The sequence below is a fragment of the Labeo rohita genome, chromosome 10, assembly GCF_022985175.1.
Source record: "Labeo rohita strain BAU-BD-2019 chromosome 10, IGBB_LRoh.1.0, whole genome shotgun sequence".
NCBI classification, from domain to species: Eukaryota; Metazoa; Chordata; class Actinopteri; order Cypriniformes; family Cyprinidae; genus Labeo; species Labeo rohita.
The window spans coordinates 27959002-27985954 of NC_066878.1; the positions used below are offsets into that span (position 1 = coordinate 27959002).

General features: G+C 31.7%; 1 protein-coding gene across 1 annotated transcript; it reads right to left on the reverse strand.

Annotated features, from left to right (window-relative positions):
- Positions 1–3931: 3931 nt before the first annotated feature.
- On the reverse strand, positions 3932–25807 carry naa25 (N-alpha-acetyltransferase 25, NatB auxiliary subunit). Its single transcript, XM_051121139.1, has 24 exons — positions 25698–25807; positions 23486–23571; positions 20425–20563; positions 20140–20258; positions 18464–18538; positions 18258–18365; positions 18100–18178; positions 15893–16004; positions 15663–15752; positions 15316–15488; positions 15120–15232; positions 12817–13024; positions 12550–12639; positions 12278–12458; positions 10911–11010; positions 10663–10814; positions 10442–10567; positions 10122–10365; positions 8262–8391; positions 7143–7208; positions 6928–7025; positions 6730–6840; positions 6466–6612; positions 3932–4426 (listed from the first exon to the last, which is right to left on the reverse strand). The coding sequence occupies exons 1-24, from the start codon at positions 25753–25755 to the stop codon at positions 4304–4306; spliced, it is 2928 nt and encodes a 975-aa protein (XP_050977096.1). The 5' UTR covers positions 25756–25807; the 3' UTR covers positions 3932–4303.
- Positions 25808–26953: the final 1146 nt, after the last annotated feature.

The window sequence follows — 26953 nt, forward strand, 5'->3', positions numbered from 1 at the left end:
AAATAATTACAAAACAATTCATCAATGATCGACCGTTGTAAAACTCGCGAAAGCGATTAAATCACGTGACTATAAATTATATAATTTTAAAATGTACATTCTTAATTAATTGTACACATTGATATAAAATTATAAAATTGTAATTTTGTAAAGAAAATAATTATAAAACAATTCATCAATGATCGACCGTTGCAAAACTCGAAAGCGATTAAATCACGCGACTATAAATTATATAATTTTAAAATGTAGATTTTTAAATATTAATTGTACACATTGATATCAAATTATAAAATTGTAATTTTGTAAAGAAAATAATTATAAAACAATTCAATTACGTGAAAAATAGTTTACATAAAAATCCTATCAAGCAAACGAATATTTTAAGATATTTTAAATTGTACATGAAATAGCAACATAATGTGATTATGTACAAAACAGCTGGTTTTGCAGCTTGATATTGCAAACCGGTGTGTCTTACCATGTTAAATTAGTGCTGTCAAATCGATTAATCGCATCCAAAATTGTATAAAACCTTGATTCTGATTGGTTGAGCCGTGTTTGAAGCTGAGGACCGTTTCTGAGGAACTATATTATTTGGAAGAATAATGTTTGCAATAATATCATTACACTTTATTTGCTCTGTTTTATTTTGTGAAACCTTACTCCGTATATGGAATAACTGTTTTATAAAAGCAATAAGCCCCATGAAGCCGTGGTTTACTGTGAATTTGTAACAGCTTCGCGTAGTGCCAAACAATGCCCCTTGGCGGTTATAAAGTCAATGTAAACCATGGCCTCTTGGAGCTTATTGCTTTAGTTTACATAATATATGTGTTTACTGTGTATATTTATTATGTATAAATAAATACACACATATGCATGTATTTAAGAAAAATTTTGTTTATATACTAAATACATTTATGTACAATGTAAATTATATGAATATAAATATAGATATATGTAAAATATTTTTAAAATATATTCTGTAGTATTGTGTATTTATATATACACATTATGTAAACAAAAACTTTTTTTGGATGCAATTAACTGTTTGACAGCACTAATTGAAATATGTGATTTAAATAATATAAATATTATGTAAATGTATATAAATGTATAATTGGCATAATTATTGAATAACAGTTGAAACAAAAATAAATATTTGAAGATCAACATTTTTAAAGTAAACATGAGATTAATTCCCCCCATAGTTTGATTACTTCTATGAAACAGGATATTTACAGGACAAAAAAACGGGTGAATGGATGAAATTTGTTTATACTGTTTATACTAACAATCGTAAACTTCAAAAAGCGAATTATGTAATTATACATTACACAATATTTATATACTTGTAAATTAGTATATATATATATATATATATATATATATATATATATATATATATATATATATATATATATATATACACACACAAAATTTTATATTACATTAATGTATATAAAATTGGAATAATTATTTAAGAAATTATTTGCCTGGTAGGGTCAAAATCCTGTAGCAAGCAAAATACAAAAGCAAACCAGTATTTTAAGATCATAATTCTTAGGGTCAATATAAAATCATGCCATGTTAAATAATTCACAATGAAACCAGGAACATGTATGCAGTAAACCTTCTTTTTTCAGTTGTGTGAATGTATACTTTGCTGATACATACAAAAAAAAAAATCCAAAGCAGACAGCATGTGGAACATTTACTTTTTATTTAAAAAACTCCTTTTCACATTCCAGTGTTTTTGTTTGTATTTTCTCAATTTCCCTAACAAAAGAATTCATCAGCCGACACACTTCCAACCACCTCTTGACCATCTCCAAACGACCTCCTCAGTCCAGAAGCGCCTGTTGTCCTCGTGCTTTGTGACGGTGAGGACGCCGGATGAGCCCTTCAGTCCCGGAGTGATGCAAAAGAACAGCCTCTCGTTGCACAACCTGTCCTGCGTCCCGTCGTGTTGAAAAAAAGTAAAAATAAACAAAAGAGAAAAGCGTCTTTCCACCCTCCCCGAGCAGGTATAAAGCAGTGAAAGCCCATAGATTGCAGCACACCGTATAACACACGCTATATAAACATGATTCATAATGGCGCTCGGAAACATTGTAAACAAGTTGCACTTCCCGGTAGACATCAACAAATCAGTCGTATAAAAACCTAGCTTTGACTCTACTGCGACGTTGAAAGGCTAGTTCACCCCAAAATGAAACAAACGTCCTAATTTAGTCGCCTCTTGTCGTTCCAAAGCCAATACAAATGAAGATATCGAAGAGATTTCTTTGAAAGCCTGTTTTGCCTAAAACTGAAGAAATATAAATCCATATGAACTGAGTGAGTTTAAAGGATTAGTTCACTTCCAGAACAAAAAAATACAGATAATTTACTCACCCCTTTGTCATCCAAGATGTTCGTGTCTTCATTTCCTCAGCTGATAAGTTTCTTGAGGTAAACATTTCAGGAACTGACTTCAATAGTGCCCCCAAGTTTGATCGTCCGAAATGTAGTTTAAATGCAGCTTCAAATGGCTCTAAACGATCCCAGCCGAGGAAGAAGGGTCTTATCTAGCGAAACGATCGGTCATTTTTTAAACAAATTGACAATTTATTTACTTTTCAACCTCAAATGCTCGTCTTGTCTCGTCTCTGCGCATGCGTAGTCTGTGGAATCCGGATCAATACAGTGAGGGTATGTCGAAAAACTCCCAACTCGTTTTCTTCTTCATTGTCAAAATCATCCTAAATCGCCTTCTCACCTTTTTTTGGTAAAAGGCGTCTGATTATGACACGTTCACTTTGTAAACACTGGTTCGGTACTTCTGCAGCGATGTAGGGCGATTTTGAAGTTGGGGAAAAAAAGTTTTTCGACACACCCTAACTGAATTGAACGCAGAGTCTACGCAGACAAGCATCTGAGGTTTAAAAAAAATATATAAATTGTCAATTTGTTTTAAAAATGACCGATCGTTTTGCTAGATTAGGCCCTTTTTCCTCAGCTAGGATCGTTTAGAGCTGTTTGAAGCTGCATTTACACTACATTTTGGAAGTTCAAACATAGGGGCACCACTGAAATCCATTATAAGGAGAGAAATACTGAAATGTTTTCCTCAAGAAAAAATTTCTTATCGAAGGAAGAAAGAAAGACATGAACAACTTGGATGACAAGGGGCGAGTAACGTTAAAATATCTGTACATTTTTGTTCTGGAAGTGAACTACTACTTCATTCCACGTTTTATGAAGATGGAGAGATTTATTTAATGTTTACAACATTTGGTAACGAAAGATTACAAAAATGAACAATTTTTTTTTATGGTTTTGGAACATGATTTTCATTTTGGAGTGAGTTAACCCTTTAACGCAAGGCTAATTTAGACATTTTTGGTATGCAACAATAATAAAACCTCATCATTTAAGGGACATCATCAGTGCAATCATCAATTTTCAGTTCAAGGTAAACAACGCGCCCCAACCAATGGATTCATTCGTCACTTTACCCATAAAATTAATTCCAAACATGATTGAATAAATGTCTTTGAAATACACAAACTTTCCCAACCTTAAGTAGCACTCAATGCTATTTGTTTTCGTATGGTGGCAATTCCAAACAAACAGTCGGGAAAGCTACATTTCGTACGCTTGTGGCTCAAGTAAAGTCATTTGTAATATACAAACAGATATCGCAATAGAAGCACCCAAAAGCATTTGGATACTCACGCCACCCCGCCGAAAGTTTGCGCAAAATCTCCTCGGGACGAAGCGTAGCTCTTGGCTGGTTGTGCATCGCGAACGGCTACGTAAACGCGTCGCAGAGCGTGTCAGTCTGGAAGTTGGCTACTTGCGTTTCGCTTTGGAGCGTCGTGCGAAAACGAACCGTCAGTCGCGAGGTTTACGGCTGGGAAGTGAAAGAGACGATAAACGCAAGACATCGACAAAAGGACAAAGCAGTTCACTTTAATTCGCCAAGGAGTTCTCGTTGATATTCTTTTATCTTCAAACTATGTACAATAATTTATAGCAGTACTTCTAAAATTGCTTATTTTCATTTGCCTATGTAGTTTTGCTAGGGATATGAAGTTTACTTTCCACTTAAAAGTGCCGTGAGCACGTAGATGTTTGTGCTGAAGCCGTCGTTGAACTTTACAGTGTGCCTGTGTCTGTACGTGAGTAATGAGACGGATAAATAGGAAGAGGAGACGAGACCAGCTGAGTTCACAGACTGAGACGGGAGGATGCGTTAGGGACCGAGGAACGCCGTCGCGTGGAGCCGTGCGGGTCGGGGACCGGATCGATGGAGCGCTCAGATTTTGAGGGATTTTAACGTGTCCGCTCTTTTCTTCAACAGTTCCCCGATCTCCTGCAGCGAACGCAGGTAGCTGCTCTGCACCTTATCCATGGCCGTCTTCGTGAAGGTCCCTTCCGCCTGGATGAAGCAAGAAAACAGCGTTCAGAAAACAAGAATTCAAATATTCTTTGAAGCATCATGACTAGTTTCAAGCTCAGATCGCATGCACGGATGCATTTTGCTAGCTTTACGCAACTTATGGGACCATCTACTCAAAAACGTAGTCAAGAAATTTCATAAAAAAGTGCAAGCCTTGGAAAAATTACTAAGTAGTTCTCAAATGTTTTAAGAACAATTGTTTTCCTTAATCACAACAATTAATTTGAAACAACCCAATAAAATCATTGAATAATGATTCTGAAGTGACAAAACAATTAAAGAAGATTGTTTTGTTTTCATTCTTTTGTTGCCATTCTTAAGAAATATTTAATAATACAAAATATTATTAATTTTTGTTACATTTTACGTAAATTTAAATATTTTATTAAATTTAAAATTTAAATCATTAACTTACTATGTTAAATTTTGAACATTTAAACAAATTGTAAAATGATAAAAACCTAAAAAAATATATTCATATGATGATTTTTAATTAAAATTTTATTTAAGAATATTCTGAATTTGAATTCTTTTTGTTTTGTTATAAGATTCTTAAGAAATATTTTTGGTACACAAATTATTTTTCACTTTTTTTTCTTAAAATAGAAATGTTGTCTTGAAAAATAACTGAAATACGTTTGAAATTTAGTCTTACAATAAAAAAAAAGAAATTACTAATAAAATTGACAAAAGCATAACATTTTCAAAAACGTAAACTACACTCAATTTAAAAAAAAAAAAAAAAAAAAAAAAAAAAAAAAAAGCTAAATCTGTAAAAAGAATTTCTGTTTTATCATTCTTTTTTGTTGTCATTCTTAAGAAATATTTAATAATACACAATATTCTACATGCACAATACACAATAGAACCTTTATATATATAAAAAAACTTAAATTATAAAAACCTTAAAAAAAAAAAAGTATTAGTAATTCAACTTAATACTAATAAATTCATTACATGGTGATTTAAGTAAAAGTATTTTAAAGAACATTTTGGATTATTTTTTAAATTCTTTTGTTATAGTTTTGTTATAACATTAAGAAATATTTTTGGAACACAAATTATTTTTCACTTTTTTCCTAGAAATGTTGTCTTGAAAAATGAAAAAAGTTTGAAGTTTAATATTAAAATGACAGAAATTGAAATAAAAGATACATAGAAATACAGAAAAATATATAAAGCTAATAAAGTTGACAAAAGCATACATTTTCAAAAGCTTTAATTAAACTTTTTAAAATAAAAATAAAAGCTAATTCAAAATATTAATAAAACTAATGAAACTGACAAAAGCATAACAAAATTACAAAAACGTAAACTAAAAATTAAAACTTTTTAAAAGAAGCTAATTCTGTAAGAAGATTCTTCAGAATTTCTTAAGTTTTGTTATTCTTTTTTTTTTTTTTTAATTAAACTTAAAAACTTTTTAATGAACTTAAAATCAAATCATACAAATCATCAACTTTTTTCCACATTAAATTTAGAACTTTAGAATTTTAGAAATTTAGAAATTCTTTTAAAACCTTAAAAAAAAAAATTAATTAAACAACCACAACAATTAACTGGAAAACCTAATAAATTCACTACATGGTGATTTTTAAATAAGATTTCTAATAACATTTTGTTTTATTTTTCACTTTTTTTCCTTAAATTAAAAATGTTGTCTTGAAAAACAACTGAAATAAGTTTGAAGTTTAGTACTAAAATGACAAAAATCGAAATTGAAAAGATAAATAGAAATACAAAAAAATTTAAAGCTAATAAAATTTGACAAAAGCATAACAAAATTACAAAAACTTAATTTAAACTTAAAATTAAAACTAAAATAAAAAGCTAATTCAATATATTAATGAAACTAATAAAACTGATAAAAGCTTAACAAAATTACAAAAACTTAAAATTAAAACTGAAAATAAAAAATAAAAGCTAATTCAAAATATGAATAATACTATAATATTATATAAATAACACTGGACCGGGCTTAATGCTGATAATCAAAAGCCTGTCTTTTTGAGATTCACCTCAGACTGGGTTTGTCCCTCCAGATTGAGTTCTCCCAGCTTCAGCGCCGTCAGGCTGATCTCCTGGCTCTTGATGTGCTCCAGCGCCTGGTTGAGGAGACTCTGCAAGCTGCCGCTGAACTCCTGATAGGCCGAGAGCACCGGCGGCTGTGTGGGAGACATAAATCAGCACATAAACAAGACTGACTCACATTTCCTCCTACCCTACACTGCATAAATATTGACTCGGAAGAGAGGTTCAATAAAGATCAGAGCCAATACTACCGTTACAGTGCTGGCTTCTTTTTTCTTTTTCTTCTTCTTCTGTAAACTGGACTTTAAGGGCCGGAGGACGCTTCCGCAGTAATTAGACACCCATAGGACGATACAAACGCTCTGGAACCAACAATTAAGAATAAATTACTTTTATTTTCTCAAGAGAGATGTGTATAGTCTTAAATTTAGTGATGGAGAGCGACTCACTTCTACAAAGTAGACTAGATTCTCCAGTAAAAAGTGGTGCGTCTTGTTTTGACCGTCTTTAGCTTCTATTAGGTCACCTTTACATTTTTCCAACATGTCTGGAAAATCATACAGAAAGAAAGTCAACATGAAACCATCTGCAACATATTTAACAATGTCATCCAAAAACAAACTGGGGTAAAATGTGACAAACACTGAAGTAATTTTAAACATACCTTGAAGTTGTACTGCTAAAGACTTGAAAAGATTAGATATTTGTGTTTGAAGCTCTGTTGATTCATCTGAAAATACAAGACAAAATTAATAAATGTAATACAATCACAAGCCAAATGAAATCGAAGGATTAAAAACGTTAAAAAAAAAAAAAAAAAAAATACATAATGTAATATATAAATAGTATAATTGATTAAATATAAATTAAAACTATATAATATAATATAATATATAATATAATATATGATTTACAAAGGATTAAAAATAATAAATTACAATGCAAAATAGTAAATAGCATAACTGACTAAATATAATATGCAATATAAAATAAAATATAATATAATATAATAAATGAAGGATTAAAAACAAAGTTACATAATGTAATATATAAATAGTATAATTTAATAAATATGTATTATAAAATAAAACCATATAATATTATATAATAAAATATAATAGGATTAACGAAGGATTAAAAATAAAATTACATAATGTAAACAGTATAATTTAATAAATATGTAATATAAAATAAAACAATCATATAATAGGATTAACGAAGGATTAAAATATAATAAACAATACATAATGTAATATATAAATAGTATAATTTAATAAATATAATATTCAATATAAAATAAAACAATACAATATAACAACAATATAATAAAGGATTAAAAATATTATACAAAGTTACACAATGTAATATATAAACAGTATAATTTAATATGTAATATAATAAAAATATACTATAATAGGATTAACAAAGGATTAAAAATATAATAAAAAATACATAATGTAATATATAACAGTATAATTTAATAAATATATTATGCAATGTTAAATAAAACTAATATAACAGGATTAATGAAGGATTAAACATATTAGAAAAAATAATGTAATATAAATAGTATAATTTAATAAATAAATAAATATGTAATATAAAATAAAACTATAATACAATATAAAACAATATAATATAATGATATAAATATCTTATTCAGGCCAGAAAAATTACAAATTTAAACTGTATTGTAACAAAATAAATATGATAATATTTGTCATGAAATCAAACAGAATTGTGGAGCAGATAGGCGCTGTACATAAGGTGTAAATTAACGAACCCAGGCCAGCGGTCTCGAGCTCCTGGAGGTGTAGAGGGAGCTGTAGGGAGGAGAGCTGACACTGACAGCAACCGCTGGACAGAGCCTGAGCCAGACGAGACGACACAGGACCCAGAAATGGGTATTGATGCTGTGAACCAAAACACACAGACACAATCAATGGACTGAATTTCCTTTATATCCAATATATGCTCTGAAAATTGTGTATCCATTACATCTTTAAAAAACTTTTTAAAAAACAAAAGATAAATTTGATATGAATGTATTTAACTTGTTAGTGATTAATATTGTAAACAAAATAATATTTTGCTTGACCAGTGTTATTGTAACTAAAACTATTAAGAATCACTTTGTTAAAGGTGCACGAAGCAATTTTGTCAATCAGCAGTAAGAGGGTGTGTCTTGTTTTGAAAGAAAGAAGAGAAAAATTAGAAATGTTGTCTTGGCAACTGAAAACAAGTTTAAGTTCTAAAATGACTAAAAGTGGAAATAAAATATGAACTAATAAAAATGACAAAAACACATTACAAAATTTCTAAAACTAAAATGAAAACTGAAAATATGAAAGGTCATTCAACATCATAACACTAAACTAGAATAGAAATAAAAGTTATTGGATAGGTCATACATTACATGGTTTCACTCTTGTAAAAACTTAAAATAATATTAATATTAGATGGAAAAATAAAATAAAATATTTAAATGAAAACTGATTTTATGTTTTTTAAAGAATTTTCTTATGCGCATCAAGACCGCATTTACTTGATCAAAAATACAGCAAAAAATGTGAAATATTATTACAGTTTTAAATAATGGTTTTCTATTTGAATATATTTTAAAATGTAATTTATTCCTGTGATGCAAAGCTGAATTTTCAGCAATTACTCCAGTCTTCAGTGTCACATGATCCATCAAAAATCATTCTAATATGCTGATTTATTAACTTTATTAGCAATGTTGGAAACATCTGTGCTTCTTAATATTACATAATATTATATAAAAACAACAGCATTCAAAATAGAAATCTTTTTTAACAATGTAATCTTTGCTATCACTTTGTATCAATTTAACACATCCTTGGTAAATAAAAGGGTTAATTTAAAAAAAAAAAAAAAAAAAAAAAAAAAAAAGATTCTTGATTTGAAACAGTAGAACATTAGAACATGCCAAAATTTCTTTTTTCTATTTAGATATTTATTTTAAGGAAAATTAATGGTCTGGTTTCTACAACTTTCACTTTGGAGCAAAAATCTGACTTTAAACTTGAAAGAAATAAAGATTATCGTGATAATTTTTTTGCCCATATCGCCCAGCCCTAACTGTTACAAAAGATTTCTATTTTAAATAAATGCTGTTCTTTTTTACTTTTTATTTATTAAATAATCCTGAAAAAAAGTTTAATAGGTCCCCACAAAATATTGAACATCACAACTGTTTCCAACACTGATTATAAATCAGCATATTAGAAGGATTTCTGAAGGATCATGTGACACTGAAGACTGGAGTAATGATGCTGAAAATTCAACTTTGATCACAGGAATAAATTACCTTTTAAAATATATTCACATAGAAACTAGTTATTTTACATTGAAATAATATTTCACAATAGATACTTCTTTAAAAACAAATAATAATTAAAAATCTTACTGATCCCAAACTTTTGAATGGCAGTGTATGTGGGTAACTGTATATTTTCATTCAAAATGTTTAACTTAATTATTAAAAGCACAATATTGCATGTATTCAATTAATTTAATGTAATAAAACTTGCTTATACAGCTATACGGAGTAGGACTTTAGACCAATTAAACCAACAAAACCACACACACATTTGCTAAGTGGTCTGTAACGGGTTCTGACCTGCAGCTGTTTTTCCGTGAACTGGGTGGCCTGGTTTAGCGTGTTTTCTAGCTGTGAGAGTAGCGACTGTAGAGAAGACGGTTTGGTCGCCACTCCGTTTTCAGTCGTTTTCTCAGAATTACGCGTTGTTGGAGGGTGAGTCAGCGCAGAGACGCAGCCAATCAGACGCAGCGTGAGCGACCGCAACCTCAGCCACAGGGTCTCGTCCTCTAGAGAGCGCTGCTTGTGTTCCTCGTTCAGCTGCCTGCAGTTTGGGATCATTATTAAAACACATGAATGCATAAAACATGTAATAGCTCAAGAGGATGGACTCCTCATACCGGTCCTTAGGGTTCCAGCTGACGAGGACAGTCAGGTCGCGGTTGTCCCTTAAGCTGTCCCACGGGATGTCGTCCTCTTCCGGACACAGAGACATTGATTTTACGCTCTCCTCTAGAGGAGATGATCTATGCAAGGAAAAGACTACAATTAGAAACCTATCAAAATAATAAATCACTGCTAAAAGGGGGTAAATACGACAGGTAAAGATTAAGCGACTAACATGTCGGCTTCCAGGAAGAGGTCCAGCAGCATCCTCTCCGTGCGCACTTGGGCAAAGTGCAGCGAGTGATTGAGACGGTTCCTGAAGGCGATGAACTCTGGGATTTTCTCAAAAGCACCGTACTTATATGCTTGAATAATGTATTCTGAGGTCTGCAGGAACAACACACAGTAACATCATGAGTAAATGATGACAGAATGTTAATTTGGGAGAGATTGTCCACATAAACTGTGAGAATTAAAACGTACATCTTTCTGGTTTGAGTGAAAAAACCTGAGGGAGAAGTTACAAGATTGGGAAGCAGCAGCAAACTGGCCCAAAGACTCTGCATAGCGGGTCAATAAATACCTGAACAAAGACAAAACCAAAAGAACAGTGTTAGCACGGGTGATATTTTAATTCTAAGACTTGTATAGTTTTCATTCTCAAATCTCAGGATATAAAAAAAGATCAATTATACTATTGGCTTAATATCTTCATAAGTGTGTTGTTTTTTCCTATATTGGATTAAATTTCTAAATATTCTGAAAGCATGTTTTTATTATTATTATTATTATCATTATTATTATTATTAATTACTATTATATTATATAATAATAATAATAATAATAATAATAATAATATAACTTTGCATTGGTAAACAAGGCAATTTTTTTTTTATTTTGCTGGTGTGTAAACAATTAAAAAATATATAAAAAGGTACATTAACATTAAACAAAAGAAAAATAAATATTATATATATATATAGCTATATTTTGATGATCTTTTAGATGTTAATAACTCATCAAATGCATCATTACAGTCTGCAAAAAGGGTCCATTAAAAATAGTTTAAGTGAATACTGCAAATATAAAATTTTGATAAATAAATATATATAAATATATATAAATAAATATATATACACATATTTTATATATTATATATATATATATATATATATATATATATATATATATATATATATATATATATATATATATATATATAAAATGAGAAAAGTTGCCTTGGAACTAACTGAAATAAAATAGGTTTAAGTACTAAACTATTACTTAAAAGGGGGTATTAAATAAAACTACAATTATTTTGTAGTAAACTTAAAAATAAATCCATAATATTTACTCCTTTTATGTGAATTTTCATTATTTTCAAACCCAAATTAAGCTTTTATTTTAGTTGGTTGCCAGCAAGTATGTACGCTGTATGTGCACTGCCGGGTTTAGCGCTTCCCATTGAAGAGCGTCAGTGAATAAAATGTCACTTTTTTGCATTGTGCTTCGAAAACAGCAGTGAATAGCCTAGAATTATGCTTTCAGTTTGAATAAAAATCTTATACAGTATTATGGTTTGTTGATCCAAAATGGTAATTCTGCAGTAACAGAACGCAAATGCATGCTCTGAACTCATTTACACAGCACATTTTCTTATTTTGCTCGGGCATGCGGACCACTTATGTGCATCTCTGTATATAAAGTATAAAACTTCCATCTCTAATAATTAAAATAACTTTTAAAATGTAGAATAAGGTGCATTAATAAACTGCGCACAATAAGACCAGAAACATGTTAAAAAAATAATTTATCTTTGACTTAACATATTAATTAAGATACGTTCTCACCCTATGGTGTCATGCTGGACGTGTTTGGCGTCCAGGCTGGAGTAAAGATCCACCACAGGCTCAAAAGCCCCCAGACGGCAGTACAGAAGCAAAAGCAGCAGTTTGAATTGAGCGTTGGAGGAACTGTGGGACAGACCTTCCTCTAACAGTCCCAAACACTGCCACAACACGTTCTGATCGCCTACAACACAGACACGGAACTCGTTTATCAGTACCATGAAAACATGAATGTCTTCAAATAAACTGACTGTAAAAATGAGAAGTAAACTCACCCGTCTCTATCCACAGGTCTATATAGACATGAGCCGCCATGAGACAATACATATCTGAGAACTGCAGCTCTGTTTTTAAACAGGACTTCCCTACAACAGAAAGAAAACAGAAAATGGTAAGACTGCGGCTACTAAACATTATAGGTCAAATAAAACATTTTATTTCTGATAGAAGATGAAATAAATATTAGAGACAGGCATTATCATGGATTATGTAATTTGAAAAGGAAGAAATCAATAGTTCAACCTGCCTAGTCATCTGCTTACCGAACTGTAAGCCGTGCCGGTAATGCGCTTTTAGTTCTTTGATAAGGCCTAGTTTGCCCTCGGTGTTGAGCGCATGCTGTTGACCCAGACTGCGGCTCAGCTGAGTCACACACATGTGTCTCTGCAGAGCCCGCGTGTCTCCTGGAAGAGCAACGCCATCCTCTCCTGGAGCGCCCAGCGGCACAACCTCCATTAGCCTGTTGATGAACTGAGACGGTCGCAAGAAAGTTAGTATACATTTAAAAATAATGTTCCCTGCAACAGAGCTCTGTAGGTCATCTTACATTTCATACAGCTGATTGGTGACTAACATGACAACTTACTGTATGATGTCGCCTATAGAATGCAGTTGTATGCCTCTAAAATTGAAGAGATCGGGGCAAAAATACACCGCATTTTCGTTTTTAAATGTATAAGAAATCATGGGCAGCGAGTAGATTATCGCATTAGGGGTGTGCAATAATGACAAAATTAATCTCTCATAATTTTCTGGAATTTTGTTGATAACGATAATTAGACGATATTTTGCTTTGATTCTGTTATTGAGCTGGTACTTTGACAGGTTCACGACTATTACCCTCCATATTTTGTGCAATGATTAGTTTGCAGGAGTAACAGAAATGAAATAAAAAAAGCCTAAAAATCTATAAAAATCTATATATTCTTAGTGGAAATTCCTGCAATTCTGAGAACATGGTCTATTTTTCCCCTTCTCACAATTCTGACTTTTTTTCTCAGAAAAGACAATTGCGAGAAAGTCAGAATTGCAAAATATAAACTGGCATTTGTGAGAAAAAAGTAAGAATTGTCAGTTTATATCTAACAATTCTGACTTTAAAATTCGCAATTGTGAGTTTATATCTTACAATTCTGACTTTCTCGCAATTGTCTTTTTTCTGAGAAAAAAATCTGAATTGTGAGATAAAGTTGTGATAACCTTTTTTAAAGGTGAGGGAAACAGGCTTCCACAGAACCTGCATCTGATGTGGCATTTAATACATTTACACAGACTGTTTAATGCAGGGGATGAACGTAATTTAACCTGCAGTTACAAACAAAATATTCAGTAGTGATATTTGCAATGATTTGTGGGGAAAAAGGGACAATATACTTTAAATATATACCTAAAATCACCAGCAGGCGGCAGAAAAATCACTGCGTGAGTTTAAGGAGAAGTCCACAAGACAAGACAAGCGTTTGACATTAAAAAGTATATAAACCACTATTTTTATGAAAATAACCGATCGTTACACTAGATAAGACCCTTCTTCCTTGGCTGGGATTGTTCACAACCACATTTGGGATCGTTTTTAAGCCGCATTTAAACTGCATTTTGGAAGTTCAAACTCAGGGCACCAATTTCTTTAAGACTGAAGAAAGAAAGACATGAACATCTTGTATGACAAGGGGTGAGTACATTATCTGTAAATTTTTGTTCTGGAAGTGGACGTCTTTAATTCAACAGATTTGTTCAAAAAGCTGACTGATTCAGAAACACTGTTGTTCAGAGATGCAAACAGTTCTACTGTGGCTTTGTTCGGAACTACTTTCATTGACAAAACAGAGCAAAAACAGGAACTTGTGTCAACGAATATTATTTTTTGTTTTTTGGACTATTATAAAATCAACATCACATTTGCAAGTTACAAAAAAACTGTACTCTTTGTGTGATATGAACTATATCAGATGATATAAATATAAAAGATATGTCACCCTGGACCACAAACAGTCAGAAGGGTAAATGTTTTGTGAAATTGACATTTATGAATCATCTTAAAGCTGAATAAATACGTTTTCCATTGATGTATGGTTTGTTAGGATAGTACAATATTCGGCCGAGATACAACTATTTGAAAATCTGGAATCTGAGGATGCAAAAAAATCTAAATATTGAGAAAATCACCTTTAAAGTTGTCCAAATGAAGTTCTTAGCCATCAATATTACTAATCAAAAATTAAGTTTTACTTAATTTACAGTAGAAAATGTACAAAATATCTTAATGGAACATGATCTTTACTTAATATACTAATGATTTTTGGCATAAAAGAAAAATGTATAATTTTGACCCATACAATGTATTTTTGGCTACTGGTACAAATATACGGGTCACATATCATATGGGGGCATATTCGCCACTTTATCTTGAATTTTGGGGGAATTCTTAATGTATTTCAATGCAGTGAAAGCAAGAACACTACATGTGCTCACAAATAAAAGAAATACACATCATGTACACGCATGTATAAAAATGCTTTTTCTTATTTGGTGCGAGGGGATCTACTGTGCTTCTCGTCGTGCTTACCTGCACATGTTGGTCAGGTGCGAGAAGATCCAGAAAGATTTTCAGGTCTGTAATGCAACATGGCTTGTCTCCAAACTTCACAAAGAACTGGAACATGAGCTCAAGAGGTTCACCTGCATAATGGCGGAAAAACACATGAGAAACATACAGCAAACATGCAGCCTGTGTTGTGTAAAGCATCCGACTCATCCTGTACCTAGCTGCTGTGCTTCAGGACAGCTGCGCTCTCTGAGCCGTCTGATGAGCTCTAGACGGGCCAGGTACGGCCCTCTCAGATGCTTGGACTCCTTCGCTTCTTCTGTGGCTATTCGGTCCTCCATGAAGCTGATGGCCTGGGATACAGAGGCGCGCACCTCCCCTTCTGCAGAACTGCAGTAGTGAGAGGAACAACACAACATGAATAGCCGACTACTTTCTAGTATGCAAACTGTGCTCAACATGCATGGAATATCCAATCACCTACAGCCAGTAAACAACACAGTGGTCTTTCAATTTCAAGTGCAACAACTCTTTCCCAGTTATATATTGTGATTTTCTACTTACTGAGCACCTTCCTGCGGCGGCGTCCAGCTCTGATCAATTAAGTGGAACAAAGAGTCGAAATACAGTAAGTAGAACTGCCAGTCGTCAGGGCTGCAAAGTGAAAAATAAAATGATTACCATCAAACGCACTGAAAATTCACTAATAAAATAGAACAATTTGTTACTCAGAAGTGGCTATTTGTGTTAATCCATTCAGGGAACAGAAAAAAATAAATCAGTAGTGGACTCACTTTTTCAGGAGGAGCTTGCAGGACAGTGCGTTGCACTCGGGCCAGCGCTCCAGACGACGGTACAGCATCATGCATTTGTTCTCACGGCTCTGCAGTTCACTGGTCAGCTTCTCTGAGGGAGAAAACACAAAGCAAAATGACTAAGAGACAATACATGTATAAATAAAAACCAACAGTAAAGATTGCACCTTTGCAATACAAAATAAAAAGAAGTGGGTTGTATTTATTTGATCCAAAGTACAAAAAAAATAAAAACAGTAAAATTTTTAAATATTTTTACTATTTAAAATATCTGTTTTCTATTTGAATATATTTTAAAATGTAATTTATTCCTGTGATTTTAAAGCTGAATTTTTAACATCATTACTCCAGTCACATGATCCTTCAGAAATCATTCTAATACGCAGATTTGCTGCTCAAGAAAAAATGTTGATCATTATCAACGTTGAAAACAGATTTAGTGGTTCATATTTTTGTAGAAACATTTTTGTATGCTAAATTTTTTTTTAGGATACTTTGATGAACAAAGTTAAAAGAAACTGCAATTATTTGAAACAGAATCTTTTGTAACATTATAAATGTCTTTACTCTCACTTATAATCAATTTAATGTATCCCTGCTGAATAAAATATTCTTACAAAAGTGTTTCTTACAAAAAAAGTCTTACTGACCAAAACAATCCATTTGTGAACGATAATGCAAATTTAGTTATTCGAAGCGAGTTATTTTATACCAAAAAGAGGTGTGAACTACAAGCTATGGAAATTTGTTTCTACCACTTTTATTCCGCTTTTATTCTTGCAAATTAGTGTTGTCACGATACCAAAATTTTGACTTTGATATGATACCTGACTAAAATATCACAATAGTACTACTGAACCGATACTACGAAAAAACACAGAACAGGAAAACTAATTGAATAATAGATGATCCAAATGGAGATCATAGTTATTTTATCTATTAAAACATTAATAATAATAACAAATAATAATAATAATAAAATAATAATAAATCACATGCAAGTGCCACGACACAGGATTATGGTGAACAACTACCATGCCTACAGGCATGTAGAGATCTTTGCTATATTGGTAAGTTAGTTTAAAGAATAAAGCCAAATCTTATTTCATGATATAGTAATTTTATTTCACAACAACAATTTATATCATGACATAGTCATTTTTTGTTATTTTATCTTTGTTATTAATAAGAACCTAGATGCAAGTAACAAACTAAAGGACAACTACAATAAAACAAACACACAAATTAAATGAAGAGGGCTCTATGAAATCTGTTTTATTTTTTCCTAAATTCCATTTGAACTTTTCTAGACTCTATTTTATTGGTTACATTAAAATAATATTTATCAAAAAGCATGTCTAATTAACTGAAATCATGAAATTTAATTTAACAGGGTCTTCATCATATGACGATTTTTTTCTGCAAAACAAACATTAAAATGCTCATGAAGTGACTCTCAGAGCAGTTCTAGAGATGATGTTCATGTGTTCATGTACTCGTATATTGAGGCGGCAGAGACTGAAAACAGCGAGCGCCACGCGTATATCTGTAGTAAACAAAACTGCGTGTCTGCGCCATTCACTAAAACAGACACGCAGAAATACGGCTCTTATTAAAACACATTCTTAAAGTACTAGTACTAGTAAAATGCGGAGTCGTACCGTTTTTAAAAGCAGCGTATTGTGATACTTTTAAAGTATTGTATCTTACAATTCTGACATTTTTATGACAATTGAAAAATATACATTCAGAATTCCAACTTTCTTCCTTGCAACTCCATGTTTCCATATCACAAAGGTAAAAAAAATAAAGAAAATAAAAACAGGTAACTGCAACTTTTTAGCTCTCAATTTTTTCATCTCACAAATCTGACTTCATTTTATTATTATTATGGTCCTTTATTTAACCAGGTAAACACATTTTGGAATTAAAAATCTCTTGTGTCCTGGCCAGGATGTAGAAAAACAAGTCAGAATTGAAAGAAAAAGTCACAAGCTTTGTTTTTAATGCTTCAACAACAACATGCTGTTTATATGGAGAAAAATCCCCACGTATTTGTAACTGCTGTTCTTTTTTACACGCTTCTCATCTCTGGTAACTGACAGCATGTCACACATGCAACACAAAGACATTCAACTGGAAACAGGCAGAATGTTCCTTTGAAGAACACATTGTGTTCTCCTCACCTCCAAGTGGCCCCTGAACCACCTCCAGCGCCTCCACATATTTCCCCAAACGCTCCAAGATCATGAAGTACAGCTGGACCTGGAACGGCCGATGGAAAATGCATCATACACTTCATAAGGCTGAAATCAGAAACAGATTATCAATACCACCGTCCTACCTCGGCTTCTGCCTCGATTTTCTCCTCCTTTACCATTTTTTCCACCATACGCTCAGCCAGTGGCAGGAACATGGTCTGAGAGAGCTTCTCGTCTTGTGCTGAGATGGCCTGAAACACACAATGCATTGCTTATGTCAAATTATTTTGTCCGCTTGAGTTCACCTCTCAAATGTACTGTTTATGTTAGTGAGAAAACATGACAGTACCTGCATCACCAAGCTCATAACCGACCAGAAGTAATAGGGGTTTTTGGGGACAATTTTATACAGCGCCATTCCAGCCTGTCAGAAGCGTGGAAAGACAAAAGTCAGTCTTTCAACATGAACATATTTGTTTTGGAGGTTAAACGCGCAGCCCTATTAAAATGAAAAACTTAATGTGACTTAGTGCAATTATCAAATCACTAAGGCTGGGATTTAACTAAATAAATATATGCGCTGTATGCTGCATGAGGGTTTTTAGCATCTCAGAACGACTCGGTTTACAGTAAATGCTGTTCATTTCTGCATTTGCTGTGAGTTTGGGTCGCCTATAATGTGCATTTGGAAACAACCAACTTCCTAAAATCGAAATGCGCTTATAAAGCAACTGTTGTCAACTAAAGAGAAGCTTTAAGGGCCAGTGGTTTACCTCCAAAATAAAAGCTTGATGGTTTAACGTTTTCAAATGCAGAAATGAACAACGTCAAAAATTAGTACTGAACAAAAAATATATATGTTTTTTTCCATAAATACTAGATTTACAGTTTTAATTTATAGTGAATCTTAATATTTATTTTGTTTAATATTTTCATAATAATAATAATAACAATAATGTTTTTATTATAGAAAATAATAATAAATTGAAGACTAATAGAGAATAACAAATTGTATTATTTCTTATTTTAATACTTCTGAAATAAAAAAAATATAAAATAAAATAAAGGCTCACTATGGTTGGTTTAATGTTTGAAAATGCAGAAATTACGAAAGCCATTTAAAAAAAAACAAATTAGTACTAGAATATAAAATAAATATTACTTTTTATTTTACAGTCAATAATACTTAGCACTTTTTGTTATTTTGTTTAATATTTCTGCAATAAACTTAAATTAAATTAAATAAAGGTTTTCTGTGGTTTTTCTGCAAAAAAAAACAAAAAAAACACATAATAATCTGTACTGAAAAATAAAATAAATATTACTTTGGTATTTTACAGTCAATAATAAACAGCACTATTTGTTATTTTCTTTAATATTTCGGCAATAAAAAAAATTAAATAAAACAAAGGCTCCCTGTGATTTTTCACCAAAGAATTGCCATAAAAATTTGTACTGAAAAAAAAAAAAAAAAAAAAAAAAAAAAAAGACTTATTTAATATTATAAAATAATTTTTTTTTTTTTTTTTATTTTACAGTGAATAATAAATAGCACTATTTGTTATTTTGTTTAATACGTTTGCAATAAAATAAAATGAAATAAAAATAAAATAAAGGCTCACAGCCACAGATATTAGCACTGGAAAATAAAATTGTTTTTTCAACCTTATTATTACATAACATTTTCTTTATTAGTGGATTTTTCATCTTAAAGTGAATAATAAATAGTAATACTACTACTACTACTACTATTATTAATATTATTATTATTATTCTTATTATTATAATCATATTGATATACAGTCTCTAAGATTTGCTTAATTTTGCATCCCTAAAACAAAAAAAACAAAAAAACAACAACAAAAAAAAAACACCACAAACCTGGAGATTATTATTTTTTTTTTTTTTAAACTGCATTTAAAAAAAAAAATTAATTAATTAATTAAAATTTTCCCCATATCATGCAGCCCTAATTCACATTTTAAACAGGATGTAATGACTGATGACGTCAGAGCGAACACAAACCTGTTGCATTTTCTTGTACTCTCCGACTCGGGCGTAGGCCATGAAGAGGTGAGAGTGGTACTCTTCGCTCGTTGGAACTTTTCGGACTGCAGCTTCATAAAGCTTGGTCACTAACTCGGCTGTAGAAAGAAAATGAGAGTTTTGTGGTTTCAGTCTGTGCCAGTTACCTCTGTATATTACAATCAAACATGTTCTGACTGGCATTTCAGTTCCAGTGAGGACAGAAATATGACTTCTTAATAGTTTGTTAGGGTGAGGTTCTCCGTCCGTGCTTTGAACACTCACGCCGGTGCATTTCTCTGTAGAGGATGGTCAGTGCCTGCAGAGAGTTGTCGTCTGTGGGTTCAAGAACGGCCACTTCCTGCGCCAGCGTGAAGGCTTCATCCTGTTTTCCTGTGCGCTGCAGACCGATCGCCTTCAAGACCTGCCAAACGAGATCAGAGCACACGATTAATGTGTCTGGAGCTAATTTATCGATCTAAAAGGTCAAAATCATGATGGTTTTTTCTTTCGTAAACAAAATTCTTTTGTGTTGACCGCTATCCACAGCATCATGGACACTGGAACCAAACTTAGCCTGAGCCGACCAGAATGAAACTGTTTGCTAAGACTGGATAAATAATGTAAATAAAACCAAAATCTCAATATGGCTTAGTATGATTATTAAATGCGTGTCAGACTTAAGATTTAAGCTAGTTTTTCAAGTCTTCCAAAACAAAAACTTGATTGTTTAATATCTGAAAATAAATTAAGACAGCCATAAGCATTGTAATTTTACAGATGTTCTGTAAATTGCTGTTATAATGTAATTTTTTAAATATGCGATTTATTTTATTTTACAGTATTTTTTATAATTTACTTAATTTAATATTTATATAAATAATGTTTAAATTATTTAATTATTTTTATTTATAAAACAACTATAATAATATTGCTGTCATTGTTTACCATTTTATAGTCTGATATGCAAACATTAAAATCTAAAATTATATTACTGATATAAAAACGTGGCCAAAATGTGCAGATCTACAAGCACCTGGAGCTGTAAAATAAAACAAAACATGCATTTTAAATTGCAACTGCATGAATAATCTAAATAAAACCAAAATAGCAATATGGCTTTATGTGATTATTACATGCATGTGTCAGTCTTAAGATTCAAGTTTTTTTGTCAAGCTTGCCAAAATAAAAACTTGATTTAATATCTAAAAATAAATTAAGACACCCATAAGTATTGTAATTTTACAGATGCACTGTAAAATTGTTATAATATAATTTCTTAAATACTTTAAATATTTTTTTTATTTTACAGTAACATCTTTTTTTTATTTTACTTAATTTAACATTTATATAAAGTTTGTTTACATTTTTTTTTATTTACATAAATTTCAAATAAATTTGAAAATAACAACGACAATATTATTGCTGTCATTTTGTTCCTATTTTACAGTCACACTGATATATTAACATTAAAACATAAAATTACATTATTGATATAAAACAGGGCTGTGACGGTGGCAGATTTTTTCCACCGTGGTGGTAATGGACCAACTACTGCCGGTGGCGCGGTGTTGAGACATTGAGATTTTGAAACATAAACATGCGTGTTTATTTCAGCCTACGAAACACTAAAGTAAATATCAAGGAAATGATACATTTAAATAAGAAAGTAGCCAAAATAAGAATGGTAAATATTAAACAAACATTTGTTGCATAAATTCGTAACAACCTCGCCCAACCCTTGTCCAACGGCTCATCAAAATTACCGGCCTGAGTCCGACTGAAGCCTGAGTCTTTTCTCTCTCTTTCCCATTACACTGTTGCATCCATTAAAATAGCTCAATTTTGTTTTTAATAGGAACGTAGTTATATATATTTTTTGTTCTTTATAAAGTTAATTTAGAAATGTATTTGGAACATTTTTGTTAAATTAAGATTTTTGCCGTAACGAAATTAAGATTGTAATGTACCGACCAAGCAGCCAGAGGCAGTGAGTTGATCAAAGCCTATGTTTGATCAATTTTGCCTTCTCAAATCATCACGACTTTCCTAAAATAAAATCTTCAAGCATATCACAATGTTATTTTAAACGTTTAACTTAGATAAATGCACGCTATTATGCATATACAATCGCTTGTTGGAGAGGGGAAGCTAAATGCGCTTTGCAGGACATGGAGGCGCCAGCGCAATCACTTGCAAAAAAAAATTAAATATGCCGTAATCTTTGCTCATAAAGATAAGCGTAATATATCATCCAGAACTGTAAAGAGTGTAATATTATTAATAGTATATGCGTGCACTCACAATATTAACAAAATAATATGTTTTTGTAAAAATAAAGAAAACAAACAAGATGCGCTTTCTGATGTCTCGGCGTTGAACAGGAGCGCTGCACAAAAATAAAACGAAACTCAGCGAATACTTGCCTTACAGATAAATATATCTACAGAAAGCTTTAAATTATTACTATTCTACTTTAAAACTAAAAAACTAAAATCAAAAACTCTTTCATTATAAAATCCACAGAGATGCATTTCTCTCTAAAGGCGCGTCCAATGAGCAGATGGCAAGTAGAGATCGTCATCTTAGCGACACTGGCTCAGAAAACACTAGTTTATTAATAATTCATTCAAGTATGTCCTTATTTTCCCTCACACATTCATAGTAATTACTTTTCCTGGAGTTTTGCAAGATTTAGCCTATTGTGTGCGTATGCACGTGGATCTCTTCCAGCAGCTGCGAAGGCACTTGCGCTCGCTGCTGTTGCCGGCGGGGACACTAAACACGGCCACGGCAGAATAATTGTTGTAGAGACACTGTATTTTATGCTTGTTATAGATTGTGTGACGTCACATGCAGTACCACCGGTGGCAACCGACCACCATGGTGGCAACCGTTGGCCGAGGTGGTGCGGTTGTCATTGCGACCGTCACAGCCCTAATATAAAAATACTGTGTCTAAAATGTTTGTGCAGATCCACAAACAAGCAAGGCAAACCAGGAGCTGTAAAGTAATGCAAAATAAAATAAAACAAAATAAAATAAAAATAAAATAAAATAAAATATGCATTTTAAATTACAACTGCATGAATAATTTTACAGATGCACTGTAAAACTGTTATATTATTTTTTCTTTTTTTTTCTTAAATACTTGATGTTTTTGTTGTACAGTAACAATTATATTTTTTTAATTTACTGTGCAGATCTACAAACAAGCACAGTAAAATAAAAATAGTAAAATAAAATACAATAAAATAAAATAAAATATGCATTGCAACCTAAAATTGCAAGCTTTATCAGAAAAAAAATCCAAATGACCAGCTAAAAGAAAAAAAAAAAAAAAAAACCTTTGCGCAGTGAAGATCTTTGTGCTTCTTGAGCAGTTTGTCAGCCTGCTGGATTGCCATCTTGTTATTGCCATTGTCCAGGTAATCTAGAAAAGAAAAACATGTTTAATACAACAAAACAGAACTGGTATGGAAGCCACTAACATCTCTGATTATTATATAGAGAACAACCACATTTTTCTATCATGAATGTGTAAATTAATAGTGATAAACCGGTCCATGCCATTAATCAGCCAGTCAAATATCACTAGACCTAACCTCAGTATAATTTAAATCATGCATGCAGTTACAAACCTTTTTAAAAAAAAAAAAAAAACTAAAACGCAAGAAACCTCAAGATACATTATAAGTGGAAAAATGCTAGGAAAATGAGAAACATGACCCCTTTAAAACAGGTATTATGGGTAACTTGTATATCCTGTATATCCAGTCATGCTAAACCCCAAGCGAGGGTTTAACAGCAATTGCGATCAGGACCAGACGGCTGCAGAAAGGCAGCACTGCATCACTCACACAGACCCCTAACTGTGAGAACGTTCTTTCACCAGCTGCTCGATGCGATATGGAGCGCAGGAACCCCCCTCCCCTCCCTTCCCATAAGTCTCTGCTAAAAGAACACAGGACCCGGTCTGACGACAGCTGGATGCCAAAATTAACCAGGACTTTCTACAAGAGAACACTTCCATGTGTGTGCCCATTAATGCATCTTTCCTGATAACTTGTATTTCCAATCAATCACCCACACAAATACAGATCGATTTCACACAATAGGACGCCAAGACTGCATAAAGCACCAGAATAAAGGTCATTGATCTATTGATCGTTATAAACCTCACATGCACAGAGCAGCATCTCGTGTAGTAGAACAATAGCGAGTCCTTGATATACATGTCATTAAAAAAAAAAAAAAAAAAAAAACAATATTATAAAATCTGCTGTTTGAATCAATGCAATATGAGGCACAAAACGGCATAGTGTGAACTCAAGAACTCTATTTGAAAATATATACATATATAAAAAAAAGATACAACTGAAAAAAATTGCAATATTAAATTCTTGTCCTGGTTGCTGTTTGCTAAAAACGATATTTTAGCTTTAAATAAAATATAAAATTTATTGAATAATTTAATTAAATATAATATGATTTAATAATCTAAATCAATAATATTATAACTTTTTTAAATCAATAAGGCAGATCATGCAATAATCGTGTATCTTTAATTAGAAGATGCATGGAGATATTAATCTTTGCAAGGGACAAAAACGAAAAAAGCTAAATAAAAATACAAAAATAAACTGAACTTAAACCAAAGCTAAATGATTCATTAAACTGCATTACCGAAAACCCTACTGTACTCTACTGTACATATGTACAGATGACTCTGTACATCAATAATTAATAATTGAATGAGTTTGCAATGTAAGCAGCATAAAATATGCAAATGCATTAATATTTACTATATGCACAAGCATTAACACACATACAGTCAGATTTCACATTATGCTGGCAGATAAAACAAATGTCAGTGATGTTCCACAGGGCTATGCATTAAGACCAATTGAGTTTAAGCATTTAGAGACATTTATAGGCCATTTCTGCACAGCTTTGGATAACTTCTCAAAATAGAACGCAATAGTTTATAACAATATAACGTTAAACAAAGAGGTTTATAAATAATCTCTGGAAGACAATAAGCAGGTCTACCTTCAGATCACTTAGCCACAAAGCTCAGCTTTATGCACCTATATTTTAACTATTCATGTTATTACAGCATAAATGAATCATGAAGCATGTAAAGCATCGGTCTGAGACTCTTTACACGTAATAAAACATACAAAATATGTAAAAATAAAGCACAAATCGCTCATAATGAGCCTGTTAATCTCTTTGACATCTCACACAGGTTGTGAGCCGGTTGATCAAATGACATTAACACTGATCTCTAGACACTCAAACAGTATTTCAAGGTTTAGATGCGCTATAAACACGGTTTATTCTACCGATTGAAACGTCAGAGTGTGACCGCGTAAGGACGCACTGTCATCCGGCGCCGCAGCCGAACCGACACCGCGGCTTGAACTCCACAGGCCTCACCGGCTCTCCACAGCTCCTGCAGCGCTTTAATAAACTCAATAAGGCACAGGCCGGTCCTACGGGACTAGTCAGACCCGCTAGGTCTGTATAAGCTCAGGAGTGCGATGTGAATCTTACCGTAAATGGGTCGCAGTCTCCTGTCGTTTGGATCTTGCACATGGCCCCTCGCCGCCATGATGGAGCTGAGCAGGATTAATCGGTGCGCATGCGCAGAGCGAGCACTCCGGAAAGACTTTAAACGGGAGCATGGAGTCATGTGTGTCAGTCAGTGTCACTGTAAAAGACACATCTGTGCTTTTTCACAAAAAAGAAGTGAAGCGGTACGGCCGAGTTTTAAGATGTACGTTTTTGCTCTAGCAAAAAAGTGTAAAAAGTATTATGGTATTGTTTAAGCAGGGGTTTTCAAACTGGGGTCCGGAACCCCAATGGGGAGTGCTACAGGGTCTGTGGAAATGTTTATGGAAAAACTGTGTAAAAAATAAATAAATAAATAATAACAAATTAAGTGAAAATAAATAACAAACAATAAGCAAACAAACAAATATTTGTTTAAAAATAAATACAATTAGATTACAACAGAATAAATAAAAATATGATTAAAAACTGATTAAATGAAATATTTAAAATAAAAACATTTTATAAAAAAAATAGGTTACAATAAATATATAAAAATTGAGTAAAATATATACTTTTTTTATTTAAAAAAACAACAACATTTCACTAAAAAAATAAAATTAGGTTACAATAAAATAAATATAACTGTATTTTAATTTGGGGCCGAAAGGGAGCGCTACAGGGGTCTGTGGAAATGTTTATGGAAAAACTGTGTAAAAATAAATAAATAAATAAATAAATAATAACAAATAAAATGAAAATAAATAACAAACATTAAGCAAACAAACAAATATTTTATTTAAAAATAAATACAATTAGATTACAACAGAATAAATAAAAATATCAACTGATTAAATAAAATATTTAAAATAAAAACATTTTATAAAAAAATTAGGTTACAATAAAATAAATAAAAATTGATTAAAATAATAATATTTTTATTTAAAAAAAAAACATTTTATAAAAAAAATAAAATTAGGTTACAATAAAATAAATAAAATTGTATTTTAATTTGGGGCCAAAAGGGAGTGCTACAGGGTCTGTGGAAATGTTTATGGAAAAACTGTGTAAAAATAAATAAATAAATAAATAAATAAAAAACTAATTAAAAATAAATAAGAAACAATAAGCAAACAAACAAATATTTTATTTAAAAATAAATACAATTAGATTACAACAGAATAAATTATCAACTGATTAAATATATTTAAAATAAAAAACATTTTATAAAAAAAATTAGGTTACAATAAAATAAAGTA